The following is a 14,242-nucleotide window of genomic DNA, read 5'->3' on the forward strand; positions in this document are numbered from 1 at the left end:
ATTAGCGTCTGAGGTTGATTGGACCAATAGTGGTCTGGTGGCTGCTTTCTCTGAAGGTCTAGCTGAGAGTATACAAGATGAGACTGCAGCTAGAGACCTTCCGGTTAATCTTAATGAGTTTATTGCCTACATGATAGACATTGATAACCGGCTCAGAGAGAGAGAGAAAAACAAACAACGTAACAGACGTTCTAATTTGTCCATAGCTCCTCGTTTCTCTAACCCAGTGGTGAGTAGCCAAACGCCTCTTCCAGAACCTGAACCCATGCAATTGGGTAGCGCTAAACTCACTGAAGCAGAGAGACAACACAGACGTAACGAGGGGTTATGTATGTATTGTGGCAAGAAGGGACATCTAAGATCGTCATGCCCGGTTCGGCCGGAAAATTTGCACACCTAAGGCACGTACGGGGACCGACCTTAGGTGTGATGTATATGTCCCCTAAATTGACCAAGAACCGTTTCCTTGTCAAAGTAACCTTATCTTTCAAGAACACTACTGTTCAGTGTGAGGCTATGATTGACTCTGGGGCAGCGGAGAATTTCCTAGACAAAGAATTCTCTGCAAAACATCTCCTGCCCTTAAGACATAAAGAGAAACCTATAGCAGTCGAGGCCATTGATGGAAGGCCTCTTACCCAGCCTTTCATCACACACGAAACTCTGCCAATCACTGTTTCAGTGGGTATTCTCCACTCTGAAGAAATAACCTTTCAAATCATATCTTCACCTACAGTTCCGATAATACTCGGTTTCCCTTGGCTCCTGAAACACAATCCACGTTTGGATTGGATTGAAGGAGAGATTGTGAGTTGGGGTGAGAGATGCAAAGGTGTTTGCTTTAAGCAAATCCCACAACCTATTGGTACCATTAATGTTCCTGTTACACCTCCCTTGACCACACAAATTCCACCGCAGTATATGGATTTGAAAGAGGTATTTAACAAGGTCCAGTCAGAAGGGTTACCTCCTCATAGACCTTATGACTGTACTATAAACTTATTACCAGGGACTATGCCTCCCAAGGGAGGAGTCTATGCCTTGTCCCCCCAGGAAAATCTTTGTTTGGAGGAATATATTAAGGATGCTCTCAGAAAGGGTCATATCCGTAGGTCCTCCTCACCAGCCGGGGCTGGATTCTTCTTTGTCTCTAAAAAAGAAGGAGACCTACGCCCCTGTATTGATTATAGGGGTTTGAATAGGATTACCATAAAAAATGCCTACCCTATTCCCCTTATATCAGAACTATTTGACAGATTGAAGGGAGCTCGAGTCTTTACCAAGCTCGATCTCCGAAGTGCATACAATCTAGTTAGGATTAAGGACGGTCACGAATGGATGACCGCATTTAACACCAGAATGGGACATTACGAATACCTGGTTATGCCGTTTGGATTATGTAACGCTCCAGCGGTATTCCAGGATTTTATTAACAATGTCCTAAGAGAGTACCTTCACATGTTCGTTCTAGTGTACTTGGACGACATTCTCATCTATTCCCCAGACCTAGAGACACATCACGAACATGTGAGAATTGTACTGAAAACCCTGTTACAGAACAGCCTTTACTGTAAACTGGAGAAATGCCAGTTTGACCAAACGGAGATACAATTCCTTGGATACGTTATATCTCCGTCTGGTTTCCAGATGGATCCCCGCAAACTGGAGGCAGTCTTACAGTGGCCATTACCCAAGGGCCTTAAAGCTACTCAACGCTTTATAGGTTTTGCGAATTACTACCGCAAATTCATAAAGGGATTTTCCTCCGTGATTGCCCCTATAACAAATTTAACCAAAAAAGGAGCAAATTGTATATCTTGGCCCAAAGAAGCAAGAGAGGCATTTGAACGGTTAAAATCTTTATTTTCCTCAGCACTTGTCCTGACCCATCCTGATCCAACCAAACCATTTATCCTAGAGGTGGATGCGTCAGAAACAGGAGTTGGAGCCATTCTGTCTCAAAGAGAAAGTCTTGATACGCCTTTACATCCCTGTGGATTTTACTCTCGCAAACTCACACCTGCAGAGAAGAATTATGACATAGGGAATAGGGAACTTTTGGCCATTGTACTTGCCCTTAAGGAATGGAGGCATCTCTTGGAAGGTTCCAAAGAGCCACTTTTGATCTTTACTGATCATAAGAATTTGGCTTATATTGGGGACGCTAAGAGACTGTCCTCTCGTCAGGCTAGGTGGTCATTGTTCCTCTCCCGATTCAATTTCGTAATTACGTACAGGCCTGGTACTAAAAACACCAAGGCAGATGCACTTTCTAGGCAGTTTGAGACAGATGAAGTTCCGGAACAGGTGATATATCCTATTATACCTCCTGAATGCCTCATTGCCACTACAGTTTCCGAAGTGTCTTCTCCACTCTTCTGTGCCATAATAGCAGATCAAACTCAGGCACCTGTGGGAATACCTCCGGACAAACTGTATGTGTCACCTCAGTTTCGAAAAAAGGTATTAGATATGTTCCATGACAACCTCACAGCGGGCCATCCTGGAGTCCATAAAACTCTCTCTGCCATCTCCAGGAGGTTTTGGTGGCCTGCTCTTAGAAACGATATCAAAGATTATGTTGGGGCATGTCAAATATGTGCCGTTTCTAAAGTTCCTCCTAGGTCACCTCCTGGACTGTTACAACCACTGCCCATACCTAGTGCTCCATGGACCCACTTGGCCATGGATTTCATTGTGGATCTACCCAGTTCAAACGGGTTTAATACAGTCCTTATGGTTATTGATAGATTCACGAAGATGGCACATTTTGTCCCACTTAAAAAATTACCATCTGCTCAAGATCTAGTTCAAATATTCTTGAGAGAGATCTTTCGGTTGCACGGTGTACCCAAAAGCATAGTATCTGACAGAGGTACCCAGTTTGTTTCTAGGTTTTGGCGTTCCTTTTGCAAACAATTGGGCGTCAAACTCTCCTTTTCGTCAGCATATCACCCTCAAACAAATGGAGCAGCAGAGAGGGCGAATCAGTCTTTAGAAGCCTTTTTACGTTGCTTTATAAATGCCAATCAATCTAACTGGTATGAGCTCTTACCCATGGCTGAGTTCGCCAGGAACAACGCCACTCATGAATCTTCTAATCATAGTCCATTCTTTGTAAATCAGGGTTATCACCCCGCTGTTTTTCCTTCTGCATTCTCAGACACAGAAATCCCTGCTTTGAACACCCGTTTAGAATCGATTCATGATACCTGGGATTCCATCCATTCAGCTCTGCAAAAAGCCTCATTACGAGCAAAGGTCCAAGCTGACAAAAAACGGGGCGCTAATCCTGTCTATCTTCCATGTGACAGGGTGTGGCTCTCCACAAAACATATCAAGCTTAAGGTCCCGTCCATGAAATTTGCCCCTCGATACATAGGTCCCTTTCGAGTTACCCAACGTATTAATCCAGTGACCTATTCTTTGGCACTACAAGGCTCATAAGAGAATAGCGAATACTTTCCATGTGTCTCTGCTCAAGCCCCTTACTTGCAATCGCTACACCAGGGTATCCACTCCTCCTCCGCCCTTGGTAGTGGGTGATCAAGAAGAATACGAAGTCCGTTCTATCATGGACTCCAAATTATCCAGAGGTGTCTTGTCCTATCTCGTTGACTGGAAGGGTTATGGTCCCGAGGAACGTTGTTGGGTTCCTGCTGACCGGGTCCATGCGCCCCGTCTTATCCGGTCATTTCACAACCGCTTTCCTCTTAAGCCGGGTCCTTCCCGCCCGGTGCGCGGTCTTCGAGTGGGGGGTACTGTTGCGGTCACCGGCCCGCCGAGCCTCACGGTCGTGCCCGACCGGCACGACCGCACCGACTACACGAGCTTACCTGCTCGTCGGCGAGCCGGCAACCGCGCACGTAGTTCTTCCGGGCATCACGCCCGAATCCAATATGGTGCCGACCACGTGGTCGCGTCTATGGATAGCCCCGCCCCCGAGAATTATACTAACGTGTGCGTGACGTCACGACGTCAACGCACACGCACGTTCTGGGGTCAGAGGTTGCCCTCTGACCAATCATAGCTTAGAGAGGGGTATTTAAACCCCTAATTCACCCCAGTACTTTGCCATGTCGTGGTTTCAGTTTCCTGGTTTCCTGAAAGTACTATTTTCGTGTTTCTGATTTCCTGGTATCCTGATCCTTGGCGTTTCCCTGGTTATTCTGATCTCTGGTTTCCCTGACTTGGCTTGTTTAATCGGTATTGAGTATTTTCTGGCTTCCTTGACCTCGGCTTTCCCTTTGACCATTCTCTGTCTCTAGCGTATTAGTCCGGCCATTCTAAGGTCCGGTTTACGCTCTATCCTGTTATTTTCCTTTTCTTACTTATGTATATGTTTACATAGTTTCTGCGTGCTGGACCACATTACTAGTCGTGACAGATATACTTTAAATAATTTATAAGAACTACATTTTAAGTAAAAAAAACAACTACATTTTTTTTCTATATAGAGAATATTCATTATATTTTTCATTAAGAGCATATCAAGAAAAATGACCAATGTTTACTTTGTCTTGTAATTCACAGCTGCAAGATGTCTATTACTTACAAAGATGGCGAGGAGAATGAGATTCCATGGAAAGCGTCTCCTAGGAAAACAGAATAGATGTGAGATGTGTTTAATATCTTCTAAAGAGCTTGTCTTTAAAGAATATATTAGAACAATGAATTCAGAACTTGTAACAGGCAATATTGTTTTTCAAGTGGCAGTACTTACTGATGAGTAGTTCTATCCATCCCCATTGCTGGACAGGTACCTACAGACAAGTTAGCACAAACTTAAAATTTTAGCTCCTCCTTAAATTTTCCCGCCCCAACTGTTTAAACTGCAACTAGAACAGACAACCCCAGTATTTTTTTTACCTGTCCAGGGGCTAGATATAGCATCATGTTACTGTTATAGAGCATCATGCTGGTGCTCTGTTGGGAATTCTGCCTGGGATGAAGGTTCATCCCTGCAGAACCAACACACTAGCTTTGACATTTATTTCTTGTTTAACAACTGTGGGTCGATTGAAAGATCTTCAAAATGGCCATTGTCAGAGGTGGAATGCATACCAGATGTTCTTGTGTTTTTTTCAGAGTCTTTTTATGCTTGAAGCAGAAGTATAGTGTGGCATGCAATGCACAGGTTGTGCTGCTTTACATGATATCTGTACAGTTTTACTATAAGTGCTCGTTAATGCATGGTCTTGGCGCCAAAAATGTTAAATTGGCATTTGTAAAGCTACATAAGGGCCATCTATGATGGATGACTAATGACTGGAGGGTGAAGATCATCGACAGCAGCAGTTTGTTTCTCCTTTAGCCAATAAGAGTACTAGGGGCCTTTCAAAGTATGAGAATCAGTTTTAATTAATTGAAAGGCTGCTTTTCTATGTGTTAATACTGAGACAAATTCCTATATATGTCCCTATGGCTTTCATGCCTGGAAGATGATTTTAATTATATTATGGATCTGGAATATCAGCATAATATCTAATTTCATCTGCAATATGACATTAGACGTAATGAAATAGTCAACCAGTCAATGGCTTCCATTACAGTCATATGCATATGCCTAGGGTTACCAGACGGCCCGGTCTGACTGGGATTGTGCCTGTTTAGAAGCGTTGTTTCGGCATCCTGTCCATTTGGTAATTCCGTCCTGGAGTCAATTTCATCAGTGTATTAATTTATTAGCAACAGCGGTGGAACTACCACCCGGTGAAACTACACTGGGGCCCATATGCTGCTGGGGCCCATTGGGTGTCCTTCACACTAAGGAACACTCGATGGGCATATCTAATCAGGGGCCTGTTTGGGCACCATGGACCTTTAACAGCATGACCGGGCCCTGTCAGATGGTGCTGGGAGGAAATGAGAGCAGATCACTTCCTCCCAGTTAACAGAGAGACTGAAAGCAGAGTGGAGGGGGAAAGAGAGGCACACTAAGGAAGGGGCAGACTTCCAGCAGCCCCATACTCCCATTATCCTCAACCAGCAGGACCTACAGGTCCCCAGGGAAGACACCCTCCTGCACCCAAAAGGTATGGAAACAGGAGGGTGACTAAAAGTATGGAAATATTGACTTGTGTTTGTTTGTATCTGTCAGTGTATGTACATTTGTGCCAGTATGTGTGTGTTTGTCAGTATGCATGTCTATTTGTCAGTATGTGTGTGTATCTGTGTGTATGTGTATTTGTGTCATTATGTGTGTCTGTGTTACAATCCCCACCCAGTGCCATGCCTGGTGATACTCCATTTAGTCCTAGTTTCAACTCTAAATTATTGTAAGCCCCTTGTAAAATTCTGTTTGAGTAGGGCAGTTTGTTTGATAAATTAATGGATGGACTACGCAAAGAAATGTCGGAAGGGGAAAATATTTTGTTGCAAAAAAAAGAAGGGTTGTAACATTTATTTTTATTTTTTTTTTAGCAATATGCACCATGAGAGATACATTTGTTTTCCTAGGAACAAGCAAAGCCGCAGGCCTTTTTATTCTGACAAATACAAGAACAGATCTGGTACATCCCAAAATGACAAGTCAAAGAAATTCTGATGCCAAATGGCCAGTAGGAAGAAAGTTGGAATACATGGAAGAAATTTTTATCAGACAAGTCATGCAAACAGTCTGGGCTATTATATAGAATGTCTGCTCTCTTCAGTATGATCAGCACAGCTAATAGAGAATAGAACAGTTATAGAGAATGTGCCTCCAAAAGGAGGAGAATTAGGTTTGTATTCAACAATATTTTGGTGAAGAAAAATCTGTTGCCCCACCGCTCCCTATTATTAGACTATAAAAGATAATTGGGTTCATGTACAGCAGAAATTTTGCAAATACAACATTTCTATAGGGGAGGCTACTTTATGACAAAAATTATGTGTTTTTTGATTGTGGTATATCTGAAAACAGCTTGCAAAAGCTACAGATCTCTTGTTTAGCTCCTTTGTGCTAACCAACCAGGAAGTAACAGCCAGGGCAGTTTAACAAGGTTACTTTGTAAAATTGCCAATTTCTATTAAAACCTGCACTTTTTGCAACTTGAAAAAAACAAGGTCAAACCATTTAAACATAAAGCACTTCAGCAAGCAAGAGTGCTTAAGATGTGTGGAGTGTCTCTTTATGGGATGCTTACCTCCATGTTCCTTATCTTATAATAATTACAGATGATTTAACTGTGCTTTTCAGAGGAAAATAATTTTTCAGCTCCCTCTTCCGCTTCCTCTTCTGCCTGTAACCAAGCCTCCTACCCCCACCACCAGGGGCGTATTAGCCGCGAGGCAAACAAGGCATTTGCCTTGGGCGGCATTTTCCAGGGGGCGGCAAAAAAAGCTGCCCCCAAATGCCCAAGGCAAATGTCTTGTTAGCCTTGCGGCTAACAAGACCTGCTGGGCGGTCGGGCGGCGCTGGTGGGCGGCTGGCGAGGGAGCACTTCCTCTGAGCTGTCTGCTCAGCTCCCTTGCGCGCCGCAGAGTGAGGCTGGGAGCCGGAATATGACGTCATATTCCGGTTCCCAGCCTCACTCTGAGGCGCACGAGGGAGCTGAGCAGACAGCTCAGAGGAAGTGCTCCCTCGCCAGCCGCCCGTCAGCCAGTGCCGCTCGCCCAGCAGCCACTGGACCACCAGGGAGGAAGAGACCCCCCCCCAGCATTCCCAAAGGTAAGGGGGGGGGGTGTTTAAATAAATTTTAAAAAATGTTTTAATGTGGGTGTGTGTTAGTGTGTGTGTCTGTTAGTGTGTGTTTGTGTGTCTGTTAGTGTGTGTGTCTGTTAGTGTGTGTGTCTGTTAGTGTGTGTGTCTGTTAGTGTGTGTTTGTGTGTCTGTTAGTGTGTGTGTCTGTTAGTGTGTGTGTGTGTGTGTGTGTGTTAGTGTGTGTGTGTGTCTGTTAGTGTGTGTTTCTGTTAGTGTGTTTGCCTGTGAGTGTGTGTGTCTGTTAGTGAGTGTGTGTGTCTGACTGTGTGTGTCTGTTAGTGTGCGTGTTTGCCTGCGAGTGTGTGGCTGCTAGTGAGTGAGTGTGTGTCTGTTAGTGTGTGTCTGTTAGTGAGTGTGTTTGTCTGTTACTGAGTGTGAGTGTGTCTGTTAGTGTGTGTGTGTTTCTGTTAGCGAGTGTGTGTTTCTGTTAGCTAGTGTATGCGTATCTGTCAGTGAATGTGTGTGTGTGTGTATTTAGAATGCGGGGGGGAGGTTTGGTGGGGGTGGCGTGGGGGGGCGCCTGAGTTTTGTCACAAAACCAGGATACACCACTACCCACCACATCCTGCTCTGTTCTGTGGAGATGCCTAGCCTTGGCTTCTGTTATCCAGTACTCTTTTTACCATTCTTGTTTAGTTTTTCTTGGGTTTTTGGTTTTCTGATGGGGGGTGGGGGGGTCGAGTAAATTACCACATAGCTCAGGGAATCTTGACACCAGAAGATGAAAATAGATCATAAAAGTTCTGAGAAATGAAAGCTGTGACTTGTTCCTTCAGTTAATTTTACAGATCTTTCATCTACTGATAAAACAAGTGTTTCGAACAATATTACAACTGTCTTACATGAACAGACAAAGGGTACAAAATAAAAAATATTGGAGGGCCAGCATTATGTCTTTGGAGACGTATCATGTATAACATTTTTCAGAAATCAGGTTGTAGACACTAGCAGGAAAGTCTGAGTGATGCCAAATAGCTCCTGTCTCAGAAAGTGTTTGGACAATTAATGGAGAGATTCGGCATTCCAGTCATTACACTAATGACTTCTAGATCAACTAGAAAACTGATATGGTTTGTGTCACTTAGTCGCTTGGATCACCCATTAATTCTGGCTATTCTATCAATACTGTGGGATATTCTCTGCATTTTTCCACATATTGCATTAATTCCCAGAATCCTGATGAAGATCGTGCCTTTCAAAACAGCAGTTGCTGCCATCTTTCCATTTTGGACTAGTATGGTGCACATAAGTTCTCAGACTATCAAGAGGTTACTGGTTGGTCCAGAAATTATTCAGTTTACAGCAGTCTCTGTTTAACAACTTTGAATATTCCATTTAACTTTATGGCTTCTAAAAGATTAGTGATGATGTCTCAAGATTTATACAAAGACATTATCAGTATTCTGCTTCACTTCAGAAAGTGATCAATAAGAGAAATATATCTCAATATTTGGAGGAGACATATCAGCTGGTGTTACTAGTTCAGTTTATCTCCTCTGGAATTATATGTTCAACTTCAAGTTTCTACAGACAGTTTTTTCAAAAGGCCTTTTAGTTTCTTCTCTCAAGGTTCAGGTCTAAAGTTGAATCTGCTAATTCACTTAGTAAAGACTATCTCTAGGTTCAGGTTTCCCCAAAAAAGAGATGGTTCCATTGGGACTTTAATCTTATCCAATCAGCATTATGTGAAAAACAACCCTTTAAGCCTCTTCAATCAAAATCCCTGAAACATCTTGCATGGAAAACCATTTTTTGATTGCAATAACCTCAGCCAAGAGGTTGGGAGAAATGCAGTATCTTTCTTCTAAGCTCCCTAGACCATTTTTTTAACTTACTGTGGTCCTACACTTTCTTCCCTTTTTTTTTTCCCCAATAATTGATTCTGAGAAGAACTTGGATCAAGAAATCTTTTTATCTTACAATATATATTATTGACGTTATTGGTGTCCTGTGTTTCTTGCATACTCCGGGATGCTCTGTTCTAGTGGCATATTATATAAAGCCTGTAAGGTGGGATTGTAGGTATATGTCCAACAGTTGTAATGGTACAACTACCCATCAGTAAGTTCTGCCACTTCTGCTATAGTAAGTAAAAAAATGCATTCTCTTTGCTTACAAATGAAAATTATACCAACAATTATTTTATACTGTTTATAGTCTTGGGTTGAGCCACAGTTTTGTTGCTCGGTACATGAGGGGTTATACTAACATACACTGTACCGCTTGTAGCAAACTATATAACAGTGTTATGCATAGCACTTTTCCAAAAGGGTATGAAAGGGGAAAGGAGTGATAAGAGGAGAGAGGTAATGGAAAGAACAAAATGCTTAAAGTCATGGTAGTGGGCTGAAAGCAATAGAACACAGAGTGGGAAGGAATAGGAATGGCGTGTAAGAGGCCATAGGCCTGAGAGTAAAAGTCTGGGGCGTTAAATAACAGAACTTTGTGATGGGTACACAGTAAATGTATTCCAGACACATAGACTGTCTCTTTAATATTGGCCTTTTTCATTTAGCTTTTTACTTGTACTAAAAATGCCTCACAGCTACAAGGCAAAATGGAATCTGGCATCATAGTATAAACATTATGGTGCACTAATGTGCCATACAAACTATTAACCCCTTTCTTTCAAACCTGTGTATACAATGGCTAGATATTATTCCCAATAAACCACACATTTTTTTTTTTAAATAAAAAGATCACAGAAGTGAAAGGGTTATCAAGCACCATGTGATTTGGCTGATGTCCTTACCTTGGACCTGTGCAGCAAGCCAGAGTCAGGTAGGTGACAAAGAAAACAACACTATAAAAACACAAACATAAAATGAAAAAAATTAAATCTATTTAAAAATCTTCTATAGATAAAAACTAGAAGGTGCACATGTGATATATTGTCATGGCAGTTTATGCCAACTTCTTATATTATTAACTGAAAATACTGGTGATATAACAATGAGTAGACCAAGGTTTTATCAAGGATACAAGTATAAATAATCATCAGAATAATAGTTTACGAGACATACGTACTAAGAAGCCCAGTACCATCCAGGATTTGCTTGGACATAATCTTTAACAGGCTCACTGTAAGAAGAAGCAACATCTACAATTACAATCAGTATTCATAATGGATATGAGATAATAGATTGCATAAGCAATAAACTGTATGCAACTAACATTACGTTACTTAGAAAGGTGTAATATGTCATTGTGAAAGAAGAAATATGTGGATTGAGACAGGTGATACGATTCATAATATATTTGATCAAAAGCACAAACATAGTTAACTATAAGGAAATGATTCTAAAAAGAACAGTAAAGTTCCTCCTAAACACTAGCTGTATTAGATAATTTTATAAAGTATTATATTACAACCGTATTAAATGCAGCATTAGTCTTTCTATCGATATATCTGCCATAGTACTGGGATAAAAGTAAGTTTAGTTTTGCCTAAAGGGACTCAGAAGAATTTTTAATTATACCGAGGTTACGTAATCTGATCATAAAATAACATGCTGGCAGCACACATATTTTACGTATTTTATACTTTGAATTATTGAAACGTGTGTTACAAACATTCTGTAAAGGGTTTGAGTTCCAAACCTGAGTGTAACAGTACCAGAATTGGTAAATAAATAACGAGCAGCGATGGCAAAATTAGTACTACAGATATTTACGAATGATTTTTTCCTCAGGCTCAGCCAGCATTTAGGTTGAGCATTTAAAGGCACTGAATTTATTTTTAGTGGGGGTATGGGAGGCACGGCCACTATTAGAACCTGGGTGTTGTTTTCCCCTAGCAAAACACATTGAGCATTATGGACAATATACACTGACCAGCCACAACAATAAAACCACCTGCCTAATATCGTGCAGGTCCACCTCGTGCTGCCAAAACGGCTCTGATGCGTCGAGCCATGGACTCCACAAGACCTCTGAATGTGTACTGTGGTATCTGGCACCAAGATATTAGCAACAGATCCTTTAAGTCCTGCAATTTGTGATGTGGGGCCTCCATGGATTGGAATAGTGTTCTAGCACATCCCACAGATGCTCAATTGGATTAAGATATTAGGAATGTGGAGGCCTAGGCAACACCTTGAACTCTTTGTCATGTTCTTCAAACCATTCCTGAACAATGGTTGCAACCTTCTTCAGTTCTGACACTAACGTCCCCATTGAAGGCAATTTCGGCAGTGAACAGGGGTCATGATGGACACTCTGTCACATGTCTTTTATGTTTTTCAGCAATTTGCACTCTTCGGTGTGATCAGATCATACGGGCTAGCCTTTGCTCCCCTTATGTATCAATGAGCCATAGGCGCCCATGCCCCTGATGCTCACTCAGATCTTTTTGCTTGCCCATTTTTTCCTGCTTCCAACACTTCATGTGCCCCGTTCCACAGTCTTGACTAATATAATCAGAGTTGGCGATCTCAGCCAATTCAATACTTTCCTATGGGACAGCATTCAATTGGCTGAGATTGTCAATTCTGATGAGCTTAGCCAAGAAGGCAGGATGGGGGGCCGAGCAAACCAATCAGCATCCCCTCATAGAGATGCATTGAATCACATTGTGCAGCACTGACCCAGGAAACACCTCTAGTGGCCGTCTGAGTGACTGCCACTGGAGGTGTTACTAGCGGGCAATATAAACACTGGAAAAGGCAGTGTTTACATTAAAATGCCTGCAGGGATGACTATACTCACCAGAAAAACGTAATTAAGCCGTAGTTGTTCTGGTGACTACAGTGTCCCTTTAAAATTGAAGCACTGATTGTGCACTTGCTGCCTAATATACCCCACATGTTGAAGGTGCCATTGTTATAATATAATCATATCAATTTGTTATTCACTTAACATGTCAGTGTTAATGGACCATACTAATTGGTCCATTAATTTATTGTAGTAAAAACTAGGCTTGGTGGATATTTGTAAACTGCACTTTTCAGGTTGCTAAATTAGTATTTAGGCTGGGCAGCCAAAGGTACAATAAGTGCCAAACCGTCAGACAACGTCTTGAAATGCACTTTGGGTGAAATGGACAATATTATTGTCTTAGGAGATGGGAAACCCTCTGGCACTGTACTAATTGGAGGTTTGGAGCACAAAATTGGGCCTAATGATTGGCTCATTCATCCACTACGGTAATGGGTAAACCTGGTACTGAAAATAGCTATAATATAGAGAATTTTGCTAAAAGTAAAATCTACAGACGACACAAGGTAAGTTATCTGTGAAAGAGAGCACAATTTGTCAACCTGTGCTGAAAGAGAAGCATCGTAGACACGCATAAGCAACAATTGTTGCAATTTTCTTTATGAGAAGCACTGAATCCAACTGGATACACACAGCATCAGTATACGTTACATGCTACACCAGACATTTTTGATTATTGGATTTAAATGTGTCAGAAGCCCCTAGTGGCTATATGTCTGATTGTAGGGGTGGGCATTGCAAATTGTAAACACTGCCTTTTCTCAGAGGCAGCAGCTATGTCCCTAAAATTATATAATCAAACAATACAAATTTACATGAAGTATGAAAAATAAACAAGCATAAATTTAATAAAATAATGTTTTATTATTATTTTAATAATAACAACCCACCTGAAGGTAAACAGAGCCACAATCGCAAGAGTGACTAAGAGCTGGATCATGAGTATGGAATAAACCTGAAACAGAAAATGTGTAGCCATTGTAGAGCATCAGATATTATCCTGCAAATCACACAACAATAGCTTTCTGTGTTTCACATGCACAGCTTTGTTTATTCATTTTCTTCATGTTGTAGCTGTTTGTACCCACTCTCTGTATAGTACTTTATCGACTCAAATTCCATATAACATAGATCTGCTAGATTCAACAATTCTGCACAATTTATATTAGACTTTCATCCCATTTTTTTTAAATCTCACTTCACATACCTTTCTAATAAATCCTCTGCGCACCTCCTTATCATCCCAGCTCAGAGCTGTCAGCATCTCTGTGTCTCCACAATAAGCTCCACTGTTGAACCCAGGACTGGTGCCTGAAACAGAGTAACTGTCAGCTTTATTGGCCTACAAATACAGCTGACTATTGAGCCAAGTGTAGGAAGCAAACATCATATGACTGAAAAAAACAACATGATATATTTTAAGGCTTTGCCTGTAGTTGTGAGAGGGGCTTGAATTCCCCTTAAAAGGGCTGACAATCCACTCCCAACTTATCGTGGATTGTCTGGCGAGTCACCGCCATTTTGGATTGTTTCTTACCTGTCTTCCTCGTGGTCTCCTGGTCCGGTGTCTCCCTGGCTCTTCTACCCGCCACGGCGTCCGCGCAGATCGTTCTCAGCTCCAAATACCGGATTCAACCGTAAGTCAGGCCCTGCCGTAAAACAACAGCCGCAAAATTGCTACCTTTAACGGCGGGGCTCCGTTCGTTTATACCGAGCGTTTGGTTTTCTGTCATGTATTGCAACCGATCAAAACCATTCGGCTAATTCTAGTACACATATGCTTCGCATGTTTCACTTCATGTATATTTTCGAACGCGGCCGTTCGGAAAATTTACTGTATAT

The 14,242-nt window shown here is 41.9% G+C and overlaps 1 protein-coding gene across 1 annotated transcript in view; it reads right to left on the reverse strand.

Annotated features, from left to right (window-relative positions):
• FAIM2 (Fas apoptotic inhibitory molecule 2) overlaps nucleotides 1-14,242 on the reverse strand; it is a 45,373-nt gene that overhangs the window by 13,457 nt on the left and 17,674 nt on the right. The window contains exons 3-7 of the mRNA XM_063428547.1: nucleotides 13,608-13,711; nucleotides 13,291-13,355; nucleotides 10,712-10,765; nucleotides 10,437-10,487; nucleotides 4,556-4,595 (exon numbers count right to left, since the gene is read on the reverse strand). Coding sequence (XP_063284617.1) covers nucleotides 4,556-4,595; nucleotides 10,437-10,487; nucleotides 10,712-10,765; nucleotides 13,291-13,355; nucleotides 13,608-13,711 — 314 coding nt within the window. The remainder of the gene's footprint in view (nucleotides 1-4,555; nucleotides 4,596-10,436; nucleotides 10,488-10,711; nucleotides 10,766-13,290; nucleotides 13,356-13,607; nucleotides 13,712-14,242) is intronic.

The sequence above is a fragment of the Pelobates fuscus genome, chromosome 1, assembly GCF_036172605.1.
Source record: "Pelobates fuscus isolate aPelFus1 chromosome 1, aPelFus1.pri, whole genome shotgun sequence".
Lineage (NCBI taxonomy): Eukaryota > Metazoa > Chordata > Amphibia > Anura > Pelobatidae > Pelobates > Pelobates fuscus.